We start from the raw sequence: 15,850 nt of genomic DNA on the forward strand, positions 1-15,850 counted from the left end.
TGAAGTCTCACTCCTGTTTATTATACAATGAGTTGATAAAACAATCATTTCTAGTAAATATCTCCACTTTTTTTAAAAAAAAGAACTAATACTCTCAGGGTTCAAATGACCACATTCTACCCCAAGGGGAGCCCAACCCTTTCCCAACTGAGGACTGCTACCTGGAGGCCACTCTCAAGGAAGCCTGAGGCTTCGCGAATTTTCAGAGGCCTCTTCTGCTTCCCTCCCCAACCCTCTTTTCCTGGGGGAGGCCTGCCCATAAAGTTGGCAGACACCAGCAGGCAGAGCCAGATCCTAGCTGCAGGACTGCATGCTGGGACTTGAGCTTGCTCCCCAGGTGTGGCCATTGGGCAGCCCATTCCAGACCTCAGCAGGGCTGGACATGGGCCTTCCCTGCTCTAGTCCTTCCAGTAGTCCACACATAATGCTCTACATATTAAAAACAAACAGATCTTTGAACTGTGGATAAGAACAACTGTAACAAAGTCATAGCTACATATTTTTCTCTACATTTTGTTTATTGAGACAAACTAATTAAAAAGGCACAAACATAGGGCATATGTTTACATGGACATTATAACAAACATATACATTAAAAGTGTAGGAATGTGTTGCCTTCCTGCTAAACAGAAAGTTCCTAAGCTTTTATATATACAAAAGTTGTACAATTTAATGTCCTAAAGTACAAAAGATCATTTATAAAATTATTTTACACTAAGTTCTATTATTTTATTTTATTTTTTTTTACTATGTAGTTCAACCCCCTAGAACTGTTTTGTATAATGACACAGATACCTGTCCCTGATGTAGGAAGTCTGCCTCAGAAAGCAAGGTATTTTGATGTTTGGACTGACACAGAGGGTACAAACGGAAGTCGTCCAGTTTGATAGTCCTGCAAACATTCTGCAAGATTAACACAACTAATTTCCATTTCTCTCAACTGCAAGATTAAAAACAAAAAACAAAACACACACAAATTGCAACTTAAAAAAAAGATCGTGTAGAGTCTTGATTTTGGATTTTCTTTTAAACAATGTTTCTAAAACATTAATGTGTGGCATGATGGTCTAAAGAGTATCTGTTTTCCTAGCTTTTGGTTTCTACGTTATGTACAGAAAAAACATTCTGCTAAGAAACAAAAAGCACATGTCTCAACGTGTGTGATTATTGCAGGGTTTCTGCAGGGAGCTCAGACAGCTGCCTCCCTGAAAACACCACAAAGTTGATAGAAGTGTTTTCTTTAATTAAAAAAAAAATTAAGGAAAAAAAGTGATGATGTAAATATTTACAAAAGTCAACAGATCTGCACAACACTTGATTAAGAAAATAGGGAAAGAGAAATTAAAAAAAAACACACACTCTGCTTGTCCTGAAGGGGCATACTACCTAGTTAGTGGTTAGAATAAAAACTGTATACAATTTAATATAAGACAAAACTTCTAGTGAGCAACTAACACATCTGTCCCTGTTGCAATATCAACAGGTTTTGATTGGGAGAGAGAGGGGCATATACATCACATCTAAGTGCCTCCAGCGTCTTCCAATTTTAAAGCAATATTTCTTAAGTATTCCAAAGTACTCCTTGGCTCTTGAATAAGAGTCCCAGAGGTCCAGGTAGGCCAGGAGCCTCCCTGCCCACATACTTTTGTCTCCTCCTCTGTCAGGAGCAGCCTTTCCTTACCAAACACAATTTTTGTTTTTGTCTTTTTTTCTTTTTTTAAAAAGTCAACTACAATGCTATATTCCATCAGGATTAATAAGCTGAGCAATATTTACATCTCCAAATATCAGGTCACAATCCCTATTATATGTTGAAGTTAGAATGATAAATTATCATATGCTTTGCATATCAGAGCTGGTATCACCTTTCCCATAGGGAATGCTGCCTGAAATTAACATATTCCCAAAGGTAAAATGCATATTCTCTGAAATGCATTTTATTATGACAATGTAATGCATTTACTCATAAAAACATTAAATGTAGATAATTCTACACTAGCCCTCATAAATGGCAGGTTAAAAATCAGCCATCCACCCTATTTGGGAGAGGAAGAGTTCTGCTAGTGTTTAAAGCAAAATGATTTCCTAGTCAGGATAATTTCTGGGATAAAAACAATAATGCTACTTTTTTGCACATGTGTGTTTCACTTCATACGTCTGATTTTATTTGTGGTATTTCATCTCATCAACTACTATCCCATTTCAACATTGCTGTGAGCTAAAGGAAAAAGCCTGCTTAAACAGAAGTGGTCCAGTGATCACTTTGCACACCCTACTTTGAAAAATCCCAAATTGGAGAAAAATGCTATTTAGTCTTTCATTAACTAGTGTAATAAGATCTTCCAATTTCTTGGTTTGACTTTTGCTTTAATAAACTAAAAAATGTTGCTGGTAAATATTTACTTTAACTTTTTTTTTAATAACACTGTTTACCAAGGTGGTGATGTGGGCAAAGCTTGGGGTAAGAAAGGCATGCTCTCTACAGGTCTCATTGCTATATTTAGTGGGGCAGCTAATGTCATTGGTGTGGGTAGGTTCATTGGAGATGTAATAGTGACTGGGTGTGCTATATTCACGGGGGCAGTGACTGGGGTGGGGAGGTTGACTGGGGTGGTGAGTGTTAATGGAGAGGTCATGGATAGTGGACTGGTTATAGTTACAGGGTGCCCTATATTCATTGGGCTGGTTATATTAACTGCACTTGAAACATTTACTGGACTTCTCATGCTCATTGCAGCTGCCACTGTGACTGGGTTTGACATTGTCCCAGACGACACAGAGGAAGTTATATTGAATGGAGTAGTAAGAGTCACAGGTGTCGTAGCAGCCGTGGAGGTTTGGCACAGGTTAGCAGCTTCTAAAATGAGAAGACAAAAAGACCTTTAGACTCCCAAAACCATAAATGAAATTTCAAAAAATCTTCTAAATCAATTTTTAAAAAATCAAAAGTCACAAGTATTTAATAAGTTAAATAATAACATTTTTTCAACCAAGAAGAAAACATGACAGAGGTGCCTTCTGAGCACTGGGCTGGGGAGGCAGGAACTCCAGAGTACTAATCTTGTCTCGGATACTAACTCCCTTTAGGACTTAGGCAAGTTGCTCAGCCTCTCAGTCTAGGTTTCCCCCCACAAGGGGGGAGTCAAACTTACTTACCTACCTCACAGTGGTGGTGTGAGGATGAGTTAACTTCTGCATGGCACTCTGGGGGGCAGAGGCACCGCAGTAGGACTAAGTATTCTCACTATCACTTCATGCAGTTCGTCTGAATTCTAAACGCTTTCCTGGGAAGAGCCAACCACCAGCAGGCGAGAGGGGCTGGTTTACACAGAGCTGGGCCGTTGGTTACACAGTATCGTATCGTACAATCAGAAAAATCCTCTCATGAGGCACATTGTAAGTAGTGGAGAGAGTGTGTACATACCGAATGGTACGTACTCTATAGCCTTCTCAAAGGTGAACTGACATTCTGTGAAGGTTTTAAAAAGCCGTTATTAGGGACTGATAAGCAAAGCTGTTTCAGTAATTAATTATCTGCTTATTTCAGTCTTAGAAAAATCATTTCTTCTAAATAAACCTGATTACAATTAAGTTTAAGTATGTTAAAAAAAACAACACTTCACCCTTAGATCTATGCCCCACCCCCTCTCCCGCCCCACTCCCATTTCCTATCTTATTTATATATTAACTTAATAGGCTAGTTTAATCATAACACAATGTACCTGCACACATTACACATACCACCAAGCATAGAGAAAGGGGTTAACCAGTAGCCCAGACAAGGAGACACTCCAGTGAGCTGGAGGGCTCCTGGTCCTTCCCTCATCCAACTGTGGCTGGATACTTCTTAGAGAAAATTTCCCTTGGAAGATAACCCAACCCCCACACCCACAAAAATCAGCACCACCTGCTGGTTAGCCAGAGTACAGAACTCCTAAGAGGGATATGGGTGGGCTACCATTGATGTGGCTAACAAAATGAAAAGAGGCAGACTGAAGCTAAAATGAATTTGAGGCTAATTTTGGTGTTTGTACACTTGTTCTACAAGTGAGCCATGTCACTCAGAGTGTGGATGCTTTGTCCATGAAAGAGTTAATAAGCAGCCATTCCCTGGTTAATTCAATACAGGCTATACAAATTCTCTATACACTTTATTATGTTCTTTCCTCTAACATCAGCCCCAGTACTTCAAGATACACAGTCAATTTAGTTGAAGCCCTAAACTTATCAAGGTTCTCTCACTCTCTGAAATGTTACAAAGCTGAACATGGATACAGAACTTTCTGACATCTACAGGCAGTGTGCAACAAATGGGAACACAATAGCATTTTGTTTCATGGGGGTCAAAGGATGAGCCTAAACAGTTGAGTTATTATATAAGCAAAGTGAAATACAATATCTAACAGAAGAGGTGGTGGTAACATAGCTAATTAGGACGTATTCACTCCAATATTATCTTCCAAAAAGTACTTTTTAGGGTCTTTATTTCTCAAGCCTGACAGTGTCCCTTTAATATAATTTGATTAACATTTATGACTCTCTGATCTCTAAATAAAATGCTCTCTGAATATAATTTTTCAACTGATAAGAAACAGCCACTTTATAATACTTGTATTAATTATCATAGTACAATATTCCTCCCCCACCCCCAACTCATCTATTCCCATCGCTAGCAATTTGTTAAAACAATGACAAATAACTACATTTGGAAGACAGGAACAAACAGCACTTGAGGAAGGCCTGCCTGGAATGTTGCATTCTTTTTCTCCATTGCCACTGGATGTATGAAAAAGGATGCTATTCCCACTATCTTTAATGAAATCATTAGATATTTAGAAGGGATCTGAGGGAAGGGAGAGCAGCCACCTCACACAAAAGCAAAGGATGAAGAAACTACAGGACATAGGACATTAGAGCGGAGCAACATATGCAGGAGATTCTTAACAAATTAAAAGTAATGGGGACTGGAAAAAAGGCAGTAACAGGAGTTTATACCTGCCACAGGGTGAGGGGAAATATATCAGATATTGGAGATATGCTGACAAATACGCTTATCTGAAGTAGCCCCATGACAGATCAGAAGTCAAAGCTGTGACCAGTAAGCCGAACAGCTATATTGGGCTATTAGTACTTTAACTGATTCTTTAACATGATATACACAAGAGAAAAAGCAAATAATTCTCAATTTTTCATCTATTACAATTAACTTTTGAACTGAGGGATATTTTATGCTGATCCTAGAGCCCCACTGAATAACAATACTAACATCAAAATCACGAAGAGGAAAGAAATCAGCACTATGGTTGATACAGGAAAGAGGGGAAGAGATGCAGAGAGGCAAGAACAGGAAAGGATATAGTAAAAAGATGGGACACAAAGGAAATGAATTATCCAATGACTGATACAGGCACAAAAGTGATGTGTCATCCAACACTAAAAATGAAAATGTTTATGAAAGAAAAAAGTAGACAAATAAGCAAGGATGTTGATGGCCAAATTTGGTTCTTAGATAACAAAGAAGGAAAGCTATTATCTATCCAAGAAACAAATTTGCCTCCAAATTTATAACAAATGCAAACCAAAGAAACCCAGAAAGATATACAGAGATTCTAGTTTTCCAATAAGGAATAATGTTATTCAGATACTTTACTGTTAAAAATAAAACTTTACCAGATTTTTTCTGCACATGATGGTTTACAATCCACAAACTTAACACCCTTCATTATATAGTTTCTTACTTTGATTACTTGACATACTAAATTAGAACACTTCTCTACCTACACAGAAGATGCCATAAACCTCTTACCTTTTTTTCTTGCCTTGACAGCTTCTTCCCACAATCTCAGTGTCTCTACCTGCTTCCCTGGCCAGCTGGTCACATGCTGCTGCTGCTGCTGCTGCTTCTGGTTGCTGGTCTCTTCATTCATACATGCTACTCCAATCAAATACAAACACAAAACATAAAATTCAACTTGAAAAGTTTTGTTTTATTTCAAAATTCCTAAAGAGACACTCTTGGATACTACTGCCCATATATTACTCTTCATGATCTTTGCAGTTTGTTCAGATAGCTTCCTCCAAAGCTCATCTCTTCTATGGCTAATGACCACATCAGTCAAAAGATAAGAAATGAACACAAAACAGGAGAGCAGGGACACTGGAGAAACCCAGAGAAAGCAATCCAAAAAAGCTCTCTACTATTTCAAAATGTTGATAATATCTTTTAAAGGGAATTCAATGAATAACTGTTAGGAGTAATCAATATGTTTATCAAAATGTTTATGCTTTTTCTTGACTGTAAGGAAGCACATTAAAAATTAAACTTTAAAATACTCCTAATAGGGGGCAGCTGGGTGGTGCAGTGGACATCACTCCAGCCTTGGAGTCAGGAGGACCTGAGTTCAAATTTGGCCTCAGACACTTGATACTTACGAGCTCTGTGACCCTGCGCAAGTCACTGAACCTCGATTGCCTTATCAAAAAGAAAAAAAAAGCTCCTAATAAAATTAAAAACACTTAGATAAATTGATTTATTCACTCTGTATAGGTTTTAAAAGAAGTTAAATTAGTCAAATTTAACATACATATGAAGTTTCATTCATTTTTAATCATCTATCTTTTAAGGATTTGTTGTTCCGCTAAGTATCACAAATATAAAGCCAAGTTCTATTTCAAATGACTACAGAGATCTTAAGGAAAAAAAGCCTGTATAAATGCAAAATTATTTAGCATGGTGCATGTGAAACACTAAATCACCAAATTTAGATTTTGACAAATAAATTAGTTTCATTTTTTTTCAACTGAGTAAGAAATTTCATTTCTTTACTGGTTGGAGGATGGAAATGGTTTTCTCATAACTTTTCAATTGAGCCAAACTGATCTAGAGGTATGAGAGCTCAGTTCCTATTATAATCTCCTCTGGTAATCCAGCTCTGCTTGCCAGCCTATGTCCATTCAAGACAAACAGAGAGAGAGAGAGAGAGAGAGAGAGAGAGAGAGAGAGAGAGAGAGAGAGAGAGAGAGAGAGAGAGAGAGAGAGAGAGACTCTTACCTCTTTAGGGAGATGAAATTTTTAAGTTCACTGAGAAAACAATTTTAAAAAGAAAGAAAAAAGTACACCTTCAGTAGCCTTAGTTTACTTTTAAGGTTATTTTTAAGGCTGTGACCTTAACACAATCAGGTAGTGATCAATAGTATACTGGAATTTCTTTTACTTTAAAATAGTTATCATTAATGAGGATAGGCAGCAAGATACAGTCGCTTTCTGCTCTCTGAGTATTAATACATTAAGACTTTTCATTCCAGTTCCTGGGAAAAATGATTCACTGGAAAAGAGTGGTCAGACAATTATGCTATTTCTAACATGGGCATACATAACAAATGAGGCTTGCAAATCAATGTGGACAAACATAAGATTTGAAAGTAATGGAGCTCCTGAGCCAGTGGTTCTTGTTTATAGGTTGGAAATGTCTAACACTATCATACTCTTCTTCTGAGGCACCCTGGGGGGTTTCAGTAAAAAGCAAAAATACTAAAATTGATCAAGAATAAATGGAACTCAAAGCATGATTTGAACATCTTTGGTACATTATTTAAAAAAGCAATTTAAAATACATATAGCATAAAAAAGTTTCACCTACTTTTATTGATGCCTTGTTTACATGTATTACAGTTGATACTTTGGCTCTGCCCATGTGTCTTTAAGTGGCTGGTGATATACGCTGCACTCAGAAGTTTACCACAGATATTACAAGATACCTTTCCTTCATGGCGAACCATATGTGTCCGCAGTCTGTCTTTGGTGGCAAAGGCAGCAGTGCATGTCTGCATGAGGGAGGAAAACTTTTTTTAAATATAGACTATCCTGTTCTACACATTTCGAAGCACGCTGTACTATCTATGTGTCACTATGCCCACATTACTCAGATGGAGAGAGCTATTAAAATTTTGCCTATTTGTGTCTTATAAATGGTGATTTTAAATCTTTCATGGATGTCAGCCCCTTCCATTTCAGGGAAAGGAAAAAAAATTCTCTTTTGGATTTTTCTTTGAAATCAAGTCATCTGTACTTATTCCAACCTGTTCGTAGTGACTAATCAATCACATTAAGTCAAAGACTTTCAGCAACAAACTGGAATAACTAATGCCTAAAAAGTCTTTTGTTTTAGCTTTCAGTATTTAATTTTCTTTAACTGTTACAACTTTATGTTGCACAAAATCATTAACTAGCTATCAATCAACCTTTCATAATAGCACAAAAGAATATTTTTTAAACCTGGTAAGAAGAGCCAGTGATAAAAATTTGGAGAAAATTCAGGTTTTTTTCTTCACAAATCTCAGTTATCAACCCAGAAACTTATTTTAAACCTTCTTTACATCCTTCTTATCCAAATACAAACCGACCTTTGTAAGGGTAAGGTATTTTTCTACAAACAAAAATGGTATTTCCAAAGTAAAGGGACAACTGCTTGACAAAGGTAAGATATTTCAATTTTGAAAAGGTCTTATATCACAAAAATAGAAACTGTCTTTCATTATTATTATTATTATTATTATTATTATTATTATTATTATTATTATTATTATTGTTAAACTAGCATTTAAATGGATCACATTATTCAAGCTGGTAATTTCTAGACCATTCAGCATCTGAGAGATGTGATCAGCTTATACTTTCTGGATCATGTGCAGTAACTGACATATTAAGGATAAGTCATTTTAACTCTTACTTGGCATTTGAAGGGTCTCTCTGTTGAATGGACATGTTTTACATGACAGCTTAAGTGGTCAGGCCTGTGAAAGAGAAAGGTACAACATGTAATGGAACATAGAGATGGCATCAACTGTGATGCTTATATTATGCCTTTTGCCTTTGGAGAGGGGAGAGGAGAAGAGAAGTGGTATCTGTAGTTTAAAGAACATTGACAGCATTAATTACCGTTTCCCTTTCACAAATAAAATAACAATTCTCCCAATTTACCTGTGAAGATTGTCTCTTCTCTAACACCAAATTACACTAAACCTTTACCCTACACAGTTAAAATATAGCCAAAATTATAGCCCTAATATGTGAATGGAAGGATACAAGTATATTAATTTTAAAAGTTTTTTTTTTAAAAAAGGACCATAGGATTTTAGATTTGGAAGGAGCCTTACAGTTCATCTCATCCAAGAAAAAATAGTGAAAGTCTCAGCACTCAGACAGGAGGAAAGAAGTATTTTCCCAAGTACCTTACCAAAAGTTAGAAAAGCTCCCCCTCCTCCATAGGAATACTTCCTTGGTTTGTACATTCTGTAGCTCCTATACCCAGACATACAATTGTCATGGCAATATATGTCTTTATACTAAATTCAGGGCTGAATCTACCAGAGCACTTCCTAAACAAAATACGATGTTGACCACATTTCAACTAAACCAAATTGGAATCAGTGACCTATAGATATAAGATCTCAGTACCTATCCTGTGGTAATCCAAGTTTCCCCACGCCCATTATTAAAATAACCACCCCCTCCCCCATCTCCATGGAGACAAAAATGAAGTTCACTGAGAATATAGGTTTAAAAAGAAAAAAAACCCAGTACCTCGAGAAGCCTTTCCCACAAACACTGCAAGTATATGGTTTGGTGATGCCTCCTTCATGAGACCTCACATGGTAAGTCATCCGATCCTTCCTCTTGAAGCGCTGATTGCAAATAGGACATTCAAAGGGCTTCTCATCTGAATGAGAGAGCTTGTGCCGGTTAAGGTGGTAGACATCTCGGAAGGCCTTCCCACACATCTCACAAGCATGGTTCTTCTTGACTGGCTTACTGGGCTTCTTGACTGTCTGTGTCACTGGCATAACAGTGGAACTGGCACTGCTGCTAGGGTTAGTGCCAGAGGAAGATGTAGTAACTGTTGACAAGATGCCTGCAATGGTTGAGACCAACGAAGTTCGGCTGTTGTCTCCGGCGATAGTGGAGATAAGGGGTACCACTGTGGTAGGGGTTTTCTTTTGCCGTGACACTAACTTTATCCCAGTGTGGCAGGACTGATGACGTCTCAGGTGGTAGCTGTCCCTGAAAGCTTTACTGCAGTAATTGCACACAAAGGAGGTTTTAGGTTTTTCTTTTTTAATCCCAATGGCATCCTTTAATGTTTCTGGTGGTGCCTGAGGTTTCTGAGTTATTGGTAATGGAAGCAACGGCTTCTGATCAGGGGGCTCCACAGCAGAGCTCAGGAGGGGCAGCAAGCTGTTCTGTGCTGCCTGCTGTTGGTGATGGGAGGCTTCATGGGCCTAAAACCAAATATTTACACTTAAGAAACACAACCACTCACAACAGCCTTCAAAATTCAACATGCTCCGGACAACACAAACCCAAGGAAAAAAATGGAAGACCTTGAAAACATATTCTCTGTAATGGGTTAAGCAAACCCACAGTAACTCAGAAACCCCAGGACATAGCATTTAAGTAACCATACAGTACACAGACTTTTGCCATTCCTGCGCTAAAGTTACTCTCACTTTTAAACAGCTGACTCAACTACCAGACAACCTTAGTTCACAAGGAATGCACTAGCTGATAAAGTCCCTTTGCATTACTCTGTCAGTGCTAAAGCCAAGTTTAAATAACTTATCCAAAAAATTATACTACAGATATATACTTAGCCCCTCAGTGAAATATAAAATACAACAAAAGCATCCCCTTGTGAATTAAATAGGAGAGGAAAGGCTCTGTGTCTCCTCCTTTCTCATCAGAAAACCCTTGGTGATTTAAGCAAAAGGGCTGTTATTGCTAAGTGCTGAATGGAATCTAGTGTTCTAAGCATGTACATTAGCTGTAAGTTTACTTTAAAATTTTTCCTTTAATCCTACCAGAGATCGGGTTGAAATTAAACCTGTTTTAGTACAACCTGTGGGGTATATGTCAGGAGATTCCACAGCAAAGTAGTTCTAACCATTATGTAATTCACCTGATGCTAGATAAGTCCACTTCCTAAAGCTGTACTAAACTGGTTGTCCAAGCCACTGAATTGTCAAAGACAGGTTAAAGAAAAAACCATAAAAAACTTAAATTCCCCCTTTTAGTCTTATATTTCCCCAGAAGTTCTTGTTTTTGTTAAAATATTAGACAAGTGCTTTGTTCTAATATGCATTCCTCCTCATTCCCCTATCCCAAAAAACAACCTTCCATAAAAACTGAGAAATTAATAGGCTGCCTAGAAATTTCCATCAGCTATAAAACCCAATTTCCCCCTGTGGATCAGCTTGTTGGTATTTGTGTTACTATTCTGGTTTTGATTCTAGCAAGATTCATAGTATCTCCATGCTAACAAATACTTTAAGATATGATAGGTTAATTCCTGAAACAGTTTTTCTAATATCTTCCCCTTTATCAAAAATTATCTGAGACTGAGACAATGGTCCCAAACTCCAAAGTTTAAGTTTCCATAATCCCAGGAGGACTGAAGCAACCAGAGTTAAAGACCCTAAACAGTTTAAGCACAGTGTACTAGGCCTTTTTCCCACAGCCTGACTTTAGAAGCTTATTTATCCTTCTCTCAACCTACAATAACAAATTCTACAGTCATTTAGCTAGCCTCCTTAAGGACAGAAAAACAAAGACATGTAATCACACATTCATATGCATGCATACAATTTCTCCCCAAAGGATAAGAAGAATACCCACTATTACTCCCAGTTTATTTGATGAGAATGCCAAAGCTAAACTTAAAATCAGTGTCCCACATGACCACACAGTGTGATTATCCACAGACTTAATTTCAATTAGCAGGTTTAGTACCTTTGACTTCACCTCCCTCTGAGTCCTGGGAAGCTCTCAGAAACTTTGTTATGTACTTCAGTTCAGGGCATCTCTGGACTTAGTGTTCGTACTGAATTACAGCATACTTTTTTATGGAGTTTCTCTTGGTCTCTATACGAGATTTAAGAATCTCATTGGGTGACATTGAAAGAAGCCTAAAGAGATCTGTAGTCTAATCCTACCCTTTTCCCAATCAGATTCTAAGATTCCCAAATTTACATATAGTATACAAATAGTTAACATTTGAAGACTGGTCATGATACAGAATTTCAAAGCCATCTGACAGATCAGATAGCAGAGAATGCAAATCTTTTGGACAAGGTTCAGATAGTTTAGAGGCATTTTTCAATACTAAAGAACCATTAGGATGGCTGAGCACTAAAAGCACTTAGCACTATTTTATCAATATAGACATCCATGTAAATACTTTCACAGAACTGCTGAAGCTCACTTTCAAAAGAGTTCTAAGAGTTCCCTTGATCATTTCTTAAATGAAATTATCAAGAATATCCCTACTTTTGAACGAATCACTCCTCCATTCCCAAGATCCTCTATATGAAATCTTCTTAATGAAAGAACTGGCTCCTCCCCACCCACCTCCACATCAGAGGTAGGGACAGACTAAAGCAACAACTGCTGCCTGACTATGGTAAGGTACACTTGAAAAAGAAAATCCATCTGCAGGGCAGGCTTTTATTTGATTAGGATCATCATCAAATCAAAGTTCTAATTTTTTTTCCCTATCCCCTTCAACTGTAGTGCTTTTAACCCCTGCCTGAGCTTTCCTTGTCTCCAGTTGGTGAGAAACAAAACAAAAATGTTATTTCATCACTCAGGGTGGTAGGATATGGCACCGTGAAATCTCCAGTGCCAGAGGGTAAAAGATTTTGTACTGAAACAAATTAGCATCAGTGAGTCATATCTTGAATGTCCTGTTAGAAGAATCATCCATCAAACATTTTAACAGCTATGGCTTTCACTTTCTACTCTGTATCTGGAAAGTAAGCAGGTGTTAAATTGTTTTAAAATATAAACGCGATAAGATGCTGATGGAAACAATGTAATTTACTCCTTCATTTCCTCAATGGAAATCATTTAAAATCTAAACAGGGTAGACTTATTCAATACCTTTCAATAGGAATTCCTGGAATATTTTCCATATCCAGTCAATTATCTCTCTTCAAATCTATATTAAATCCGTTTTCTCAAAATTTAATGAAAACTATATGAACAGCCAAATTCTGGACCAAAATTTTATTTCTCACACCTGTCTATGAGGTAGGTGGAACCATCTGCTTAAAAAAAAAAGCCTGAAATAATTTTACATGTGAAATCACATAAAATCTTTCAATAAACAGTTAATCAATGATATCTTACAGGAAACTTGTCCAAGGACAGTAAATTTTAAAATGTTATAATATATTTTAAGTAGTAATCAGCGTTATAAATATTAATAATTACAAAGTTTCCCCTAATACAAGGTACCTCTTATTTTCACAATCTCCAATTAAGTTTATGTAGTAATCTAAATCATTTGTCATATCAAAACTGCTCCAGAGGACACATTTTTAATGAATGTCTGAAAAGTTTTTCTAGAAAGTATACTTGTCACTTTAAATACCACCTATACATTCAATAGTTATACATTATTTCTTCTCTAACAAACATTCACTATATTATTAAAAATGTATATTGCACATACTGACCAACAAACTCTTCAAAACGTGATAAAATAAAAACAGATCAGACTGGGGAGACAAAGAATTTCAGGAGTCCCTAATTCTGAAAACTTCAATTTCAAGAAGACTGTGTTTATAAAGGCTAAAAACAAACAAACAACCCAACCCCAAACTACCCACAAAATACAGCTTGGTAGGTATCAAACACTTTTTTGAAATTAAAAAAAAAAAACTACGGGTAATGTGTTGGATTCTCCAGCTCTCAGATCAAGACCACTGGGGTGAGTAAAGTGGTTTAGAGAACAAATTTATTAAAAATTCTACATCCGTTCCTGGCTGAGTAAAAGGGCTCAAGGGCTCCAGGAGTCTGGGGTTTCACGAAGTTATTCAAAGAAGGAAAATAACAGAGAAGTGGGAGGAACGCACTTTAAAGTGATGAGTTTCCTGCCCTCTTTCTGTTCCGAAGTTTCCCAGTGAGCTCATCAGAACTGCCCACTAAACGCTTCGTTAGTAAATTGGAATGAAACAGAAAAGTAAATAAATAAAAATCCACCCAGGGCATCCAAACAGGGTTATCATCTCGGTTCCCCAACGAACTGCATCACTCCCCCCTTTCTCGCACCCCCCCTCCAGCAAAGTAAAGCCAGTTAATAAATCGACCATACAAATGACTTCCACGATTTCTTGCGGAAAGCGGGTGGCTTCGGGAAAGAAAGAGAAGAAAAACACCCCAAGGGGTGACTCATCTGGGGGCTTTGCAAGCGGGATCTTTCCCAGTCTCCTTCTCTTTCTTTCTCTGGCGCTCCCCCGGGTCAGAGGAAATGTGCGCGGTCAGAGACAAGGGCTCCAGTAGGAGTGGAGGGCTCGCTCCATCCAGGACCCTGGCGCCCCATCCCTCGCCTCCCTGGCCGGGGGGGGGGGGATTCCCCAGACTGAATGGGAGGGGGGCTGAGAAGGATGCGGGAGAGGAAGGGGGTGTCAGCTTCGGTCAAGTCCCGGCGCAGGGGCTTTTGTAAAAGGACAATTTCAAATCCCGTCTATAAGTTCAGAGACACAGACACTGACCAGAGCGAACCCCTCCAACTGGGCAAGTCTCGGGAGGGGAGAGGACAGGGGGCCCGAGAACACCCCTTGCACACTCGGGGATGGACTGCGCGGAGGGGGGTAGCAACAAAAAAGAGGGAGCACAGAGAGGAGAGAAAGAGAAAGGAAAGCAGGCAAAAGAGGGGGGGAAGAGAAAAGAGGGGCCGGGAAACTTGGGCGGGATAAAGGACTGGGGGGGCACTGAGCCGCACTCCCCCCCGGGGTCCTGGGGAGCTACAGCCGCGCGCCGCTTCCCTTCCCTAGGGCAACCGCCGGGCTGGCGGACGGGTGACAGCGGGCCGACCTCCTCCCTTCCCCTTCAGAGCAGGAGGGGAAGGGGGTGAGTGCCCGCGGGAGGCCCGGGGGTCACCCCCAGGCCGCTGGGAGCCCCTCCCCGCCCGGGCACACGCACACACACCCTCGCGCCCCGGGAGGCCGCCTCTTCACACCTCGGTCGCCCCGCGGCTCTGGGGCGGGCTGGCGGAAAAACAAAGGGGGATTAGGGAGGCCCGGGCCCGGCCCGGCTGGGGCCCGGGCGCGGAGCCGGCAGGCAGGCAGGCAAGCAAGCGGGCGGGCCGGGAGGAGGGGAGGAGGAGCGCCCGCCCGCCGCCCGCCCGGGGCCCGGCCCCCCTGAGCCCCCCCCGCCCCCCGGGGGGGCCCCCAGTACCTGGAACAGGAACGCGGTCCAGTTGGCCTCCATGGCGGCAGCGGCGGCGGCGGCCGAGCCCCCTCCTCCCCGCTCCCCCCGCTCGGGGAGCCTCCTCAGCCGGAGGAGGCGACAACAAAGCGGCGGCGGCGGCGGCGGCGGCAGCGGCGGCGGCTCCTCAACATGGCAGCGCCGAGCGCGGCCACTTCCGGTAACCTCCGGGACGCACCACCGCGGCGGCGAGCGCGGGCGGGAGGGGAGCCCCGGCGGGGCCGCCGCCGCCCCCGGACCCCGCCGCCCTGCCCGCGCCCCCCCGCCGCCCGCCCTCCCGAGCGGGGCGCCCTCGAGGGCTGCCCGTTGGGGGGTCGGGCCCCCGGCGGGGGGGCTGGGGTGGGGCCGGGGGCGGGGAGGCGGCGCGGAGTCCCCCCCCGCGGGGGTGTGGGATGCTGCGGTCCGCGGCTCAGGCAGCGGGAGCAGGGGGAGGCTCAGGAGAGAAGATGGAGGACGCCAGGATCTGGCGCTGCCCCGCGGGGCGCAGGCCAGACGGCCGCCCGCTCCCAGCCGCAGACGCGGCGCGCAGCCCTCTCCCTCCCCGCGCCGCGCCGCGCCCCGCTCCGCCCTGACCCTCGGCGGAAG

The 15,850-nt window shown here is 41.0% G+C and overlaps 1 protein-coding gene across 5 annotated transcripts; it reads right to left on the bottom strand.

The window, feature by feature from the left end:
* Positions 1-15,463, bottom strand: VEZF1 (vascular endothelial zinc finger 1). 5 transcript variants are annotated; one of them, XM_020991898.2, is made up of 7 exons: positions 15,236-15,449; positions 9,584-10,278; positions 8,730-8,793; positions 7,641-7,842; positions 5,807-5,932; positions 3,425-3,469; positions 1-2,857 (listed from the first exon to the last, which is right to left on the bottom strand). In XM_020991898.2, exons 1-7 carry the CDS (start codon positions 15,266-15,268, stop codon positions 2,430-2,432), a joined length of 1,593 nt encoding a protein of 530 aa, XP_020847557.1. In that variant the 5' UTR covers positions 15,269-15,449; the 3' UTR covers positions 1-2,429. The 5 variants fall into 5 exon arrangements, 4 of the variants coding, with proteins under 4 accessions (XP_020847557.1, XP_020847558.1, XP_020847559.1 ...); XM_020991899.2 differs by having other exon boundaries at positions 7,641-7,824; positions 15,236-15,446; XR_013487243.1 differs by having other exon boundaries at positions 2,771-2,857; positions 3,157-3,469; positions 15,236-15,463.
* Positions 15,464-15,850: the final 387 nt, after the last annotated feature.

The sequence above is a fragment of the Phascolarctos cinereus genome, unplaced genomic scaffold, assembly GCF_003287225.1.
Source record: "Phascolarctos cinereus isolate Bilbo 61053 unplaced genomic scaffold, phaCin_HiC Scaffold_5;HRSCAF=322, whole genome shotgun sequence".
Taxonomy (NCBI): domain Eukaryota; kingdom Metazoa; phylum Chordata; class Mammalia; order Diprotodontia; family Phascolarctidae; genus Phascolarctos; species Phascolarctos cinereus.